A 15,869-nucleotide genomic window follows, 5' to 3' on the forward strand; every position below is an offset into this window, starting at 1 on the left:
TTAGGGCATCAAAGAATTGGTAAATAAAAATAGTGTTTTTTGGTATAACTAGCTAGCATTTACTAGTGGTCGATCCGCACTGGTGCAGTCCAGGTCAGCGGTTACATTGGAGGCCAAGGACGACGCATGTGTATGATATTCCTTAAAGGGGTTATGTGGGGACCAAAAATTATTAGCAGTGTAGTCTCTGCAGTATGTGATACACTCGCTAATATATATTCCGATCCCCCGTCACGCTGATTCTGAGATTTTCATAGATATTTATAGTGCTGCGGTAGGATCGGAAGTCTTGTTGCACAGTCTTCTTTGATGATGATACGACTATTCGTCAAGTGACTGGCCCCGCTGTACTCTATGTACAAGCAGTAGTAGTACAGCGAGTACATGGAGTATAGCAGGGCCGGTCACACTGATTTCCAGTTTAGCTAGCTAGCGGTATTAGGAGGTCAAAACTGTGAGTGAACTACCTTTCTGTATTTCTTTAAGGGCTATCTATGAGAAGATGCTTGTAGCTTTTTAAAGTCAGTCTCCACGTTTTAACACGTCATTTTTTGTTCTGACAATCTGTGCCTATTAATTTCTTAAGATATCCTATAGTGGTTGGTGCTTTTGTTTTTATGATACAGAGCTGAAAATCCATGCATTGATTTAAAATATAACATTCTGGCTGCCTGCAGTTACCACTAGAGGGAGCATGGGAGCTTACAGTATACAGCGTTCAATGCATAACACCGGGCAGTAAGCTCCCTCTAGTGGTGGCTGCAGGTAACCAGCATATCTTCTTTTCAATCTCTGTCGATGCAGGAATTTGCCTTAAGAAAATAATGAGCACAGGATTGTAAACCTAATTAGTTTCAAAAATACAAAATTATTCAACGCGGGACATTCACTTAAAGCCTGGGCGTTAAGCTTTAGGAAAACGGCAATGTGACATAACCCTTAGAAGAATATTCTGTGGTTAATATGATAAATGCAGTTAGTAGAAAAGTGTAATGGACTGTTACCGTAGCAACTACTGCGACATAAGATCTTTCGGAACTAATACTTTAAGTGCCTACTGCCAAAGGCCGCAGACCCATGTGTTTCTGAAATATAGTATAAATATAATTGTCTCCCCTTTTGTTCCAGCAGTTTTCAGACTTTATTTAGAAAATGTACTGATGTCATCGCTCGCAGTTTCATCAATCATCTAATTGCCCGTTTTACGCGTTCTCTCACTTTTTTGTTTGTTCATCATTCAAATTAACCGATCATAAATCACAGCCATATGTGATCATGATAGAAGCCCTCGTGGACGTGAAGCCTTACATTTACTTACTTCAGGGGAAAATACAGTATTAAAGCGTCTCCCTTTATCTTCAGTGACTCGGAAGTAATTTATTTAATTATTCAGCTTGTTTCTCCTGTTTAAAGGTCTTTAAGTGAAACCATTTCATCCGCAGTTCTGCTTTTTCCATCACTTTTAGATCAGAGCAGCAAGGGCACGTGTGTGTTTTGCCCTATTTAAAACATAAAACTTGTCTGTCATTTATCAAGGTGATGCAGATGAACAATTCTTCAAATATGTCAGATGGCCGCTGCTTCTCCATTATACATAGGTCCCAAGGACTTAACGAGATTTACCAAATTGAAACTAAGGGTCGTTTACAGTAAAGTGTACAGAGAACCTTTCTGAATTGCTGACATTTCTTAAACTACATTAGACATTGTATTTGTTAAGCATCACTTTCAGGGGTTCACTTGGGGGAAGGTCCTAATGCCTATAAACCCACCTATGCGCAGTTCAGGAAAAAAATCCAGTTAAAGTTTTAAATTCTATCTACCACCACAAGGGGGAGCTCACTACATATGAATTTATAAATGAGTTCAATTAAAGTTGTTAAAACTTCTATGCAGTGAGCTCCCCCTAGTGGCAGCAGAAGGACAGGATTTTATCATGTTACAAGTAAGTCCAGTTTGTGGTCTTTTCAAAGGGGTTCCCGCTGAAAAATGTGATCTTTGGTTGAATTAGGGGGTGGTCTGCTTATAGGGGGCAGCTCCCATATAATGGTGGGGATTTAGGGGATTTGGAACATTTTAAAGAGGCTCTGTCACCAGATTTTGCAACCCCTATCTTCTATTGCAGCAGATAGGCGCTGCAATGTAGATTACAGTAACGTTTTTATTTTTTTAAAACGAGCATTTTTGGCCAAGTTATGACCATTTTCGTATTTATGCAAATGAGGCTTGCAAAAGTACAACTGGGCGTGTTTAAAAGTAAAAGTCCAACTGGGCGTGTATTATGTGCGTACATCGGGGCGTTTTTACTACTTTTACTAGCTGGGCGTTCTGATGAGAAGTATCATCCACTTCTCTTCAGAACGCGCAGCTTCTGGCAGTGCAGACACAGCCGTGTTCTCGAGAGATCACGCTGTGACGTCACTCACAGGTCCTGCATCGTGTCAGACGAGCGAGGACACATCGGCACCAGAGGCTACAGATGATTCTGCAGCAGCATCGGCGTTTGCAGGTAAATCGATGTAACTACTTACCTGCAAATGCTGCTGCAGAATCAACTGTAGCCTCTGGTGCCGACACGATGCAGGACCTGTGAGTGACGTCACAGATCTGCACTGCCAGAAGCTGGGCGTTGTGAAGAGAAGTGGATGATACTTCTCATCAGAACGCCCAGCTAGTAAAAGTAGTAAACACGCCCCGATGTACGCACATAATACACGCCCAGTTTTACTTTTCAACACGCCCAGTTGTACTTTTGCAAGCCTCATTTGCATAAATCCGAAAATGGTCATAACTTGGCCAAAAATGCTCGTTTTTTAAAAATAAAAACGTTACTGTAATCTACATTGCAGCGCCGATCTGTTGCAATAGCAGATAGGGCTTGCAAAATCTGATGACAGAGCCTCTTTAACCAAAAAAAAATCACCTTAAAAAAAAACAATTCTGCATTTGCCCCTGGCAATCATAAGAGGCTGTATGGTGTTCATCAATCTGAAAAGGACACAAGGGAGTAGCATTCATCTTAAAAGCACAGGAGGCGTTGTGAGGAGAGTCTTGTCAGTCGCTTCACAATGCTCCTCCTTCATGTCATTTTAGTTGGATGCAAAATAGTTCTCTAAGGAAGAAAACGGTCTCTGTAGTTCTACCTATTGGTGACTTCCCTGTAAGTCAATGTCTGACTTGTAGACAATACTGTTTCGGAGTTGTTGCTCCTCATCAGTACAGGATAGGATTCTGGTTGGCTACGTGAGATGCCTTTGAAGAGCTATTTTGCATAACTTTTCAAAGGGAGCATTGCCCTTAATACTTCTTACCAGTTGGATCTCCACAAGGAGAATCCATATGTCCCAAGAGTTAGTTGGATGCATTTTACAGTATGTAAAATGAAAATAAGGCTGGAGTAGAACAGAAAAAACATTACAGCCAGGGATAATATTTGTATATTTGTAAATGAACACATTAATGCAAGACCACCTGACACCCATACAAAATGTGTTTGTGCATATATATATATATATATATATATATATCCTCTCTGCATGCGAGATTTGCAGGATAACATTAGATTAATAACTGTTTCCAGGTAGCAACTGGAGATTTATTTGCTGTCTGCCTATTTCTAACAGTGAGCTAAAACAGAGAAAAGGAGATATGGCACCACATAGTGCAGATTAACATAATAATGTAAGGAAGAGCAAGAAAGCAAAATACGTGCTCACCTTACAAGTGTCACTACTGGCAGGTACAACAGTAATGTTGTGGAGGTACACCACTATTGTTGTGGAGGTACAGTGGGTGACAAGAACAGCTTCTGCCTGGTTCCAATACGCAAGACCCAGAGGGTTTGCCAATGGTAAGAAGATAAATAGTAGAAAAAATTGGGGGACCACAATGGCGCTGCTAGTAATGAGAACAAAAGTTCTAGTTTAATGAGAGATAAAATGAGTCTTTTAGCGCTACGCGTTTCAACGCCAGTCTGGCATAATACGTAGACCTACTTTCTTCACTAGATTATCTCCCTCCCACCTATACCTGCAGTCAGAGCATGCCCATACCCCAGCCCACACATACCTGCAGTCAGGGGGTTCCCCTATCAAAATTCCTATTTTTTTTTTTTTTATATATAGCAGCTGTGACTGGTGCTACTATTGGGAAAAATAGACGTCAACATTACGTAAATAACTGGAGTAAATACATATATTAAAAGCTATAGAAAACAATTTGTACATCATGCAATGTATATATTGAAAGAAATTATATTTATAGTGTATTTGTTACCCTAAAGGCCCTTTTGCATGGAAGAATTATTCGTAGAACGCTTGTTCCCGATTATTACCCTGTGTAAACACTGAGATGTGCTGCCGACATGATGGAAATGTATGAGGACGGGCGATCGTAGTAACGGGTGTTCGTCCCCATACATAGCTCCCTGTGAAAAGAGCAAACGAGCACCGATCAGTGTCTCGTTGATTGGCACTCGTTTACACTGCCCGCGTCGGGCCGTGTAAGAGGACCTTGATTCTGAGCTTTTGCTGAAGAGTCTTAAGGGGTTTTTACACTGGGCGGTTATCGTTCATATAACGCTCGTTGACGATAATTGCCCTGTGTAAACAGGGCAGCGATCAGCAGATGAACGAGCCAACGCTCGATCATCTGCTGATCGTATCGTTTTAAAAAAGTTAAATATTATCGTTGCCGGCAGCACATCTACCTGTGTAAACGGGGAGATGCGCTGCCCTCATGATAATAATGTATGGGAACGAGCGATCGGCGGAACGACCGCTCGTCCCCATCCATAGCTCCGTGTGATAAGGGCAAACGAGTGCCGATCAACGAGGCCTCGTTGATCGGCGCTCGGTGCACCAGCCTATTGTCAGCCGATGTAAAAGGCACTTTAATACCACACATACAAATAAGAACGTTCTTGTAAACTGTTTGTTTAGCACTTATCACTTGTGTTATCTTAATTAAAATGAGCAAGGAGGCAAAGTAGATTAGTGTAAGCCGGTATCTAAATACGAGTACGTACGCTTGCATAAATAAAGACGCTTTATTGAAAGTGGCTCCTAGGTGTTATTCCTCTGAGCTGTGATCAGGCTTAAATAAAACAGCACATTCATACTTCAGACACCTCCGACAATGCTGGAGCAGAACGTTTTCTAAATTGTGTTTGAATTAAAGGGAACTTGACACCATGATAGACACTTTAGATTAAAGCATACATATCATTATACCTTTTTTATTTTATTTTAAGTCAGTGCAACATGTAAATACAAGAAATTTTGTAATATATCTAATTAGAGGAAGAAGGGGGATTCAGTTTTAGTAACCCTACCGATTTCTGTGTGAGACTGCATGCTGTGAGAGGGGCGAAGGAGCAGCAGCGGTGACACATATTATAGTTGTAATGGTCTATCTATAAGATGATTGTGGCAATTTTGGGAGTTGTTTGATACATAGACTTTGTGCCATCACTGTGACTACTCTGTGACATCACCATCAATGGCACACTAATTCGCTACATAGACTGTGTGATGTCATTCTACTCATCTGTGACATTGTTCAATTTTAGACAATGACATGCTGCATAGACTATGTTAAATCATTGTGTCCCCACTGCGGCATTTTTAACCAGTGGCACATTAACCTGCTACTTAGACTGTGTGACATCACTGTACTCTCTGTGTGACACTAAAGGGGTTGTCCAGGATTATAAAAAAAAGTGTTTTTTAAAAAAAAAATGAAATGGGGCCACTTCTGTCCATGGGCTGTGTCTGGTATTGCAGCTCATGCCCATTCAAGTGAACACAGTCCATAGACAGAAGTGGCGCTGCTTGTTTTTTTTGTTTTTTTTTTAAAAAGCAGACTTTTTTTTAGAATCCTGGTCTAACACACAACCACAGACCAAAAGGTCTATTACATAAAGCGATTACAAAATAGCCATAGTGCTTCATTCATTGAAGGTATTTTTCCATCATAACAAACCCTTAAAGTATAAGGATGCCACAGATGGGATCCTTGGGACCAGCCTTAGACCCCATGCACACGAACGTGCTTTTATGGCCGCAATTCCCCAGAAAATCCACGGGAGAATTGCGGCCCCATTCATTCCTATGGGGCCATGCACACGACCGTGTTTTCCACGGTCCGTGCATGGGCCAGTAGCCCGGCAGAAAGAACGGGCATGTCTTATTACGGCCGTGTTCTGCGGTCCAGGCTCATAGCAAATAATGGCCATGTGCATAGCCCGCGATTTGCGGGCGGCTCGCGGGAGACACTTCGCCCCCGGACGACCCAAAAATCACGGCCGTGCACATGGCTATGTTCGTGTGCATGAGGCCTTATAAGTCAGGAAGGTGCTGCAAAGAGGGACTCTCACCACAACCATATATTCCACTGGTGCTCGTTCACTTGAAATGGCAGATAAAAGGTGCTAAGGAATTCCTGCTGATCTGGCGTCAGACAAAAACTAGATTATGAGGCCTACTCTCCTTTATTTCAAAAGACCAAATTTGGGAGCGCCATAACAAGTATGTAACAGCAACATTCGGTACAGATTTTTTTTAAATCATTCCAATTTAAAAAAAAATATTAGGGTGTGCTTAAAGAGAAATATTTGATTGTGAGACAACCCACAACCCATAGAAGAAAAATAATGTGTTTGTTCTTTTTTTTACATTCTGTATCTATTTATTTTTTATTGTTAAAAACTTTCCTTGGAGCAGCCATATTGGATTTACACACTTCCTTCCTGTATTGTCTGTATAGAACCAAACTGACAAGTGAGCTGCAGAAAACAGGAAATGTCAGCTTATTGTAACCACTGTAGTGGCCAGTATGAAACCTGGATTTTTTTAAATAAAATGATTATAATTATGAAATAATGTCGTTTTCTGACGATACACTCCCTTGAATTAGCATGTTTCACAGACATCACAAATAGACCCTAAATACTGTACTTATTAATTGACCGTCCATGACAACTGGGTCTAGAGGACAACTCTACTCATCATTGTATTTTGGTTTTAGTTTACTCCACCATGCTTACCAGCATTCAGCTGTCCTTGCGGGTAGACACAGATAAGTGAGTATCATAATCATAAAAATTGCTTCTTATTACGGTATCTCCGTGAATCAATGATGAGACCTCAGTAACTATCGATCCTTGTATAGTGTTGTAAACATTTTTGAAGATTTCTTGTGTATGAAAGCGATGAGATTCTGATTGTTTCTATACCAGAGATGCTCGGTGTGGAACGCTGGTCTGCGCTGCTTTTAAGATCTTTCCCAAAGCGGCCCATAGCTTTATCTAAAAATAAGAAGTTGCCTGCAGTGTAGCATGCTAAATTTACTCTCCAAACAGAGCCCCGTTCCTGCAACATTGATCAGGAAATGAATGCAAATCACCTCCTACGGCTCTTGACGCCTACAACTTTAGAAGCAGCTCTTTCAAATTGATCTATTTCCCTATGTTTACACCTAAAAATACAAAAACATATCAGGATCTTCTTCTCTCATTATAAGACGTGCCGGTTGGTTACATAGTAGAATACATTGCAGATTGCAGAGCTCAGTTAAGACCTAAGGGGGGCCCAATGTGAATCTGTAGACCAAGGGCTCACATAAATCTTTAGCCGGCCTGGGAGGAACTGAGGAACTGATGTTATATACAATAGCAGCTCATAGTATCGCACCAATCAGTATAATGAGCAATTTCATACATTTTGAGAATTGTGATTCTCAGAGGGGGTAATGACTCTTATTGAAAATACCCAGTGGGTGTATAGTGACCTATTTACATGCAGTGCCCCATGGGGAAAAAAAATATGCAAAATAACTCATATCAGCCAAAGCAGAGAAAAGGTAAAGAGACCCATTTGTAGTCAGTTTTTTGTTTGGTTGATAGAAGTTTATTTGCATACTCTTCTTTTTTTTCCCCCATGAAACATTGTCTCCCTACACCCACTGGTCTCTATAATGAGAGCCTGTACCCCCCTGAGCTGCATCTAAGGCATCTTATTCAGCCTACCTGTCCCCGGCTCTGTAATAATGCGGAGCAAGAGCCCCAAAACAGTGCTGTCTACAGATGGGTCTCTCCTTATGGAGGACTCTCTGGTTTGGCTGATATGAGCCCATTTGTATAGAGAATTAAAAATGTATGTATAGGTTTGCCCCCTCCCAACCTCTCGTATCTGCTCTGGTCTTCATTTTTCATTTTATTATATTCCGAGCAGGGGAGGACTGAGAAATGTCTGGGCCCCTTATCACAGCTTATACAGTTTTTGTTGATTATTTTACTTATTTTTTTTTATACTTTCTAAGCTCAGTTGTTATTCAGAGGGTTTGCTTTTCAGAACTACCTTAGTTTTACAAAAACAATGCCAACCTGCATAAAAGGGGGAAAAAAAGCTTGTTATATATTTGTTATCACTTGTTGATGCCACCTATCCTGCCACCTGTTCTCCTAGCACTGGGGTGGGTGACCTCTAGGTTTCAGTGACGTCACTGTAGAGAATGTCACTGTAGCCTCCAGCCATTGAACGTTGCTTGTGGTCCGGTTCACGGGACAGTCCCACGAAATAATGTATTGTTGACATGAAATCTGGAGCCAAACATAATTATTATTTCCATGTAACACATTCATGGGTAAATGTTGCATAAAAGTGATTACAAATAGCTACCCCCAAAATTCAGGACTGTGTTCTGTTACAACATGATGCCGCACGTCTCTCCAACACCCAAGAAAGCCCCATTCCCCATCACAAGTTTAGTAGTAATATAATATATAACTACCAAAAAGAGTTTTGTCGACCAGTACAACCTGTACATCCTCCTAAAGACCCCTGGGTTGTAATACATGAACTTTTCTATATCTTATTACCCCTCTTAACCGTAATCTCAGACCATTGGTCGACACCGTGACTTGTCATCTAGATTTCAGCGATTTTTGGTATCTTCAGTTTTGATCAGTTTGTGACGTTATATGCATGTAGATATACCGTAGGCATAGGTGGCATGTATGAATCCCTAAAGATCAGCTATAATCTCTGGAGGAACCCAGCAGTGAGTATTTCCCTTTGCAGCGCCATCACAAGGGAAATGGAGCATTACACAGTTCTTCAACCACTGAACTATATCATTCGTTCCATTATATACCAAATAATGTTTACTACACTTTCGATAGAAGCAGGGTTGGGATGAGGGGTAGGCCAAATAGGTGGCCTATCAAGAGCGCCATGGGGGGGGGTGCAATTTATGGGTTATAAAAAATAAAAAGAACTCTGATTGGTGAGGAATGGAGGCATGGAGCCAGGAGAGAGTAGATACGTGGTAGGGAGGCCAGTCAGGCCGCCATTGAGAACTATGCATGTGGAGAGGAGATGGGAGTGGAGGGAAATGGGGATTATGTATAAGTGACTGGAGGTATTTAAATTAATGATTGTCCGGTCAACACCTTTAATGCTAAACTTTAGAAATTATGTGGGGGGCTGTATTCTGTATCCCCTGCCTTGGGCACCAATAGAGCTTATCCCGCCCCTGTGTAGCAGTATGTTGTGCTCCAGAGCTGCTCTGTTCAATTACTTTCATTCATTTCTGGGTTATGGCACTGAGGCTTCTTGTCACCCGGTCACCCACCTGCAGAAGGGTTTATTTCTCCTTCCTCCCACTCCTTTATGTTCTTATGTATTTTACTCTTAAACCTGTCCTCCGACGACCATGCCTAACACAAAAGGGAAGCCAACTTCTCCTTTCTGGATTTTCATACATTTCAATTGAAGGATCAGTCAGGCAGAAAAGTACTATAAAAATATATAATGATAGGAAAAAACATACAATGTTCAAATAAAAAATGTAGAATTTTAAAGTTTATTCTCATTGTGGACAGATCTTATCACAGGTTTATTATTACTTATTACATCTACAACTCTTTTCAACTAATTGCCTGATTATACCACATAACTTCCAATGTCATGTAGCAGAATCGCTGAGAGCAATTACGGCCCCTCTGAAGGACAAGATTCACTGGTTGCAGCCGTATGTTTTTGTGGCCTCGGGTTCTGTCCTCCTTCCAGTACACTGTGCAACGTATAATTACATTTGTATTTAAAATATTACTAGAACATATCATTTACGTCTTCTGTACTAACTAGGGATGACAGACTAGGACTGGCTGACCCTGGCGTGCAGGACGTGGTAAGAATATCTATCTTATTAAAAACATTTTAGTATAGTCCATTTTAAAATGTTTAATTGCAAATACTATTATCACTACAAAAACTTTATTCAACAAATAATAAACTTTTGTAGGATCAGACTACGCACAAGGTTTGTTTGTAGTCAGTAACCATGGAGACATTTAGGTCCATATAGCTACAGAGCTATAAATACAAAACGATAGGACATTTTTAATTAAGACTGTTAGCAAAGTTGATCTACAGTACATGAGCAATCGGTACCTAATTTGGCACCTATGTCTATTGCCTGGGGCTCCTTCAGGCCTAAAGATTAGAAAGCAGTGCATGACACAGGGATTCTTTCTTTGGCACCATTTAAATTTCGCTTTTTTTTCTTATGCCACCTCATGACTGGCGTATCTTACACCATTTTTTTGTACTAAAAGAATGATGCACGCCATTAATAAATCTGGAGCTTTTTTCAACTCCTCTTTGCCTCACTCCTACTTTTCAGAACTGTCAAGTGACTTGTAAAAAGTGTCTAAAGAACATAGTAGATTTGGTGCGCGGCATAAATACGCCAGTTTTTGGTGCAATTTGAGCTAGAATTCTGGCACATTTTGCTTTGTAAATCTACCCCAGGGTATACATTTTTCCTGGAGTATTCCTTTAAAGAGGTTTTCCAGTCCCAAAAATGTATGGCCTATCCTCAGGAAAGGCCATCAATATGTGATCGGTCAGGGTCCGACTCCCAGCACCCCCACGATCTGTTTTGAAGGGGTCGCAGCACTTGTACGAGCGCTGCTTCCCCTTCATTTCTACTTCTCACACTGCAAATTCACCGATACACTTGTAGCGGTGGTTCACAGTATTACAGCCTTCCCCCATTCACTTCAATGGATGAGGGCTGTAATACTGTGAACCGCTGTAAGAAGTGTGTCGGCTATTTGCAGTGTTCGCAGTAGAAACGAAGGGGAAGCAGCGCTCGTAAGAGCGCTGCAGCCCCTTTAAAACAGCTGCTCGGCGGGGTTGCTGGGAGTCAAACCCCGACCGATCACATTTTGATGGCCCAACCTGAAGATAGGTCATCAGTTTTTTGGGACTGTAAAACCCCTTTAACATATGAAACTCACATCCGTAATTTGTATAGGCAGCTAAAGAATATTTCTGGGCACTGATCACCCCTTTCGTTTTTCTCAGAGGACCCGTGCGCTTTTTCATGTGTTTATTTCAGAATATGGTGACAAGTCCTCTCTAAAGCGAACGATCTGATCTAGTAATATTCTTTGCTACTGCCCCCGAGAGGCCAAGTCATTTGGATTAGTAATATCTTTGTCAACCTGTTTGGAGTTATTTCTATTAATCACTGCATGACTAAAGCTTTGTACCGGGAACTCTGTGCATTTTAAGTACTGATGTGTGATCCAGATAACAATCAAATCCCATATGATATCTATTCAACAATTTAATCTTTGTCTCTTGACAAAGGCAAAGGATAACCTTCAATGCAGCAACGACTTGTCATTCTCTTCACATATCTGATAAGCGGCTTCTGTCTGCATCATATAAAGAATTAGCTAATTATGTTCTTTATCTACATTGTCTAAATCGCAATGACTGTGAATGGAATTGTACCGTGTCCCCTCATAAACACTGTCCACATCCAGATTCCATCACACACAATGGCAGCTTGTTCTCCTTGGCGTCAGCCTGAATTTAATTTTACCCATATACCCAAAATTGTTTCAGGTCTTATTGGTTAACCCGCCCAATTGTTACCCTCCTCGTCATGGTCTAGCGTTGATATTGTATTCCCACCAGAGTCTATGCGCTTCGCTCTCCGCTATGAAAACCATCAAGGCCTAAAGATGTCACCACAGATTGCCTACTTGATTTGTCCTCAGCCCTCTAAACCTTTTCTGAACTTCAGGGTTTTCTGATCCTGTTTAGGAACTTTGCTACATCCTGGCCCAGCGCTTCTGCTTTGCTCCCTCGGATTTACAGCTTGGCCCTAACTTGCTGGATTCTCTGATTCTGACCTCGGTTCAATCTTCTAGTTACGTCTCTCATCTTCTGTAACTCAAGAGAGGAAGCTCAAACCACTGTCATCCATTTTTGTGTTATAGAGCCGAGTCTGCTGGTCACCCAGTCACTTACTTGAATACTGGTATACCAAGACGATCCCCTGCTCTCTTCTCTTTCCTTCTACACCCCTCCCCCTTTACATGTACTCTGCATACTTGGATTAGCACACAAGGGAAGGGTAATCCTGCAGTCCCATCTTTTCCATTCCATTCAGTGGAAGGAGCAGTCAGGCAGACTGAAAATGCTCTTTTACAGCTGTCAATGATAGGAAAATGATAGGATTTTGTGAATGAAAGGCAAGAAAATCCTCTTTGCAAAAGGAGACCCATAGGTGACACCGTGGAATGAAGGATGGGGTTAATGGAGTATTAAAGGGACCATGACAAAAAAACAGCACAATTATTCCTATTCCCTCGCCAGCATTTTTATATGTTTTCTGGAGGTCCGCCATGTTTATATGCTAGTCTTGCTGCTTCTTGTAGTAATGATGTCAGCAGAATACTTTATAGATATTCAGTCTCTGCTTTTTTCCTGTTGTTCATTTAATGCTTCAGGTCAAGGTTTGTTAACGTTTTAAGACCTTTCTTGTCAGTTTTTGTATTAATGGTGACAATTCTGGAGCTGTCACTTCCTCTTGTCTGTTTCTAGCATTATTGGACAGCAGTCATTTGTTGCTGTTTATGGTTTTGATCTGTATCTTATGGTATAATTAATGTATAACTCCACAAATAACTGTTGCTGTGATTTTCAATGAAGTGGAGGGTCAGTGGAGCAGAAATAAGTCATAGTTTATTTAAAGTCATACCATTTCCTGCATTGACCCCTTTAAATCATGGACCTGTGAGATACCCAGATGGTGCTGGTCAGTGCATCTCAATGAGCCTTCATTCCTGATAGTGATTGTCACTGTCTCTACTAACGTCAGCCGTCACAAGGGTGAGCGACCTGGTGTTCCACTGCAGCGAAGTCTATATCCCTTCTCAAGGGTGAAGATCAGGGGTTCTCTTAGACTCCACTCTACAAAATAGCCCCAAGTCAAATCCCTTGCAGAAAATGAGGATTCACACCGACCCATGCTGGCCATGCTACAGCCCATTCCTCGGGCTTCGAGACAGAGAGCCTATGCTGACCACTGTCCACCGCCGAAAAGTGTGTACAATGAGCATGCGAGCATCAGAAATGGACTATGGAGCCATGGAAGAAGGTGGCCTGGTCTGATAAATCACGTTTTCTTTTACATCAGGTGGACGGCTGGGTGCGTGTGCGTCACTTTCCTGGAGAAGAGATGGCACCAGGATGCATTATGGGAAGAAGACAAGTCGGTGGAGGCAGTGTCATTCTCTGGGCAATGTTCTACTGGGAAATCTTGGGTTCTGGCATTTATGTCGAAGTTACTTTGACATGTACCACCTACCTAAACATTGTTGCAGACCAAGTACCCCCCTTTATGGCAACGGTATTCCATAATGGCAGTGCCCTCTCTCAGCAGGATAATGCGCCCTGCCACACTACAGCAATTGTTCAGGAATGGTTTGAGGAACATGGCAAAGTGTTCACAGTGTTGACTTGGCCTCCAAATTCTCCAGATCTCAATCCGATCGAGCTTCTGTGGGATGTGCTGGAAAAATAAGTCCGATCCATGGAGGCCACACCTCATAACTTTCAGGACTTCAAGGATCTGCTAATAACATCTTGGTACAAAAAAACACAGGACATCTTCAGACGTCTGGGGAAGTTGATGCCCCGACGTGTCCGATTTTTTTGTGTTTTCAGTGTTTTTTGCGGCACGAGGGGGATCTGCACAATATCAAGGGAGAAGGTTGTAATGTTATGGCTATGCAGTGTATATCTGTATAGAAGAGCTCTGTTTTTCTGACTTAATAAATTATTTAATTCTGGATGCATGAAATCACCACTAGGGGGAGCTAACTGCATATGGATTCCAATCTGAAATCTGTATGCAGTGAGCTCCATCTAGTGTTGGCTGCAGGTAGCCTATGACATGGCAAGCAGGGAAAGCAGTTCAGTGCCAGACTTCTGTCCCCATAAGCTTCATAACAGTCATGTGCCCTGCCTCTATAGTAGGGCCACTGAGTAAATTTTGACATTTCCTGCTATTTTTTAAATATTGTATTTCACTTTATCTTAGGAGAGTTGGGTGACAACCCATGTGGTCCCCATTGCAGTATTTTCTAAGGTTGTCACCCAGCTTTATCAGACTCTTGAATGGCTGTTGTCAGGATCATGGGTTATGTGGACCAATTAGGCTGAAAGACAGCTGACCAAACAACAGTCTATGCAAAAAGTCTTTAGCACAAGGGTGCCTATAAGAGTTCAGACAGACACGAGGTGTAGCAGAGACTTAGGCACAGATGGTCCTGGGTGAGGCAGATGACACAGACGTGGCAGATGACACACACAGGACTTCAACAATAGGCTTAGGCTCAGGAACAAATACAGCAACAGGATACAGGATAAGAGAAGCAGGATACAGGAACACTGGGAGCAGGATACAACTAAGGGACAATTTGCAATATGAACATGGGTAGACAACAACAACGCTCAGGCAAGGAGTGGAAGGTCAGGGCCCTTTTTACAGTCCAGGGTGTTATGGGGATAATTGCGTAAGTCCTTGCATGTGCGCGCGCTGGCCCTTTAAGGATGGGAATGAGCGCGTGCACCCTAGAGGACACTACAGAGCAGGATGGCCGCGTGTGCTGGCGCCTTCTAGGAGGGAGACGCTGACAAGAAGCCAGAGGTCTGCGGTCGCGGCCTTTGCAAGGTGAGCGACGGCGGCGGTCCACAACCGCGGCTCTTACAGCTCTTCTGCCTAGTTATGAATTTCCCTGTCTTGTATATTTGTCTAGCTAGGATTATTTAACCCCTGTAGGTTCTTTAATAGCAGCCATATTGGTTCTCAATGACCTGTAATTACTAGAGAATTATTTTATATTAGGGGAAAACACCCTTTACATTTTTCAGAATTTCTCCTCCTCCTCCTCAGGATCAGTGGGCGGTGTGGTTACAGGAGTTGAAGCAAACAAATTTCTCTTAGATCTGTCACATTTATCGCCATTTTGATTTTCTAATCATTTCAGGAAAATCCACAAATGGGAAGAAATTGCTTTACATGGAACTTCGTCACCCCTCCCCCACCCTTACTATAATCTGCATAGACTTGCTTAGGTCGATGAGTAATTCCTGGTTCCCTCCAGTTCTCACAATCTGTTCTGGTCTCGTTCCAGTTAGTATTCGGTCACCCTGTCTGATTAGCGTGTCGATATAGGCCGATGTTAATTGAATTGTTAATCACGTCATCCTAGTCGTGGGTCTGGTTGTCCTGTAGACTAGATTGAGAGACGTAATAAAAGGACTATCCTAAGATATAGAAATCTATAGATGCAATGTCTTATGGGTATTTGGGTATTCAGGCTGATTTCTATTCATGGTTATCAATTGATGCTGGAGGTCAAGGTTTGTTAACTCTTTTTAAGGCTTCGGTTATTTCATTTCTCAAGAGCAGATTATCTGCTGAATAGTCACGGGAAGGCTTACTGGGCTATTATACAGTATTTGCTGGTTTCTGCGGAGAGCCCTCCGACACATAGCCAA

At 41.9% G+C, this 15,869-nt stretch overlaps 1 protein-coding gene across 3 annotated transcripts in view; it reads left to right on the plus strand.

Moving 5' to 3' along the window:
- HHAT (hedgehog acyltransferase) overlaps positions 1 to 15,869 on the plus strand; it is a 261,528-nt gene that overhangs the window by 206,470 nt on the left and 39,189 nt on the right. The window contains exon 12 of one of the 3 annotated variants that reach the window (XM_075864592.1): positions 10,149 to 10,191. The exons of the other annotated variants lie outside the window; for them this stretch is intronic. Coding sequence (XP_075720707.1) covers positions 10,149 to 10,162 — 14 coding nt within the window. The 3' untranslated portion in view covers positions 10,163 to 10,191. The remainder of the gene's footprint in view (positions 1 to 10,148; positions 10,192 to 15,869) is intronic. 3 annotated transcript variants of the gene reach the window in all.

This window comes from Rhinoderma darwinii, chromosome 4 (assembly GCF_050947455.1).
Source record: "Rhinoderma darwinii isolate aRhiDar2 chromosome 4, aRhiDar2.hap1, whole genome shotgun sequence".
Lineage (NCBI taxonomy): Eukaryota > Metazoa > Chordata > Amphibia > Anura > Rhinodermatidae > Rhinoderma > Rhinoderma darwinii.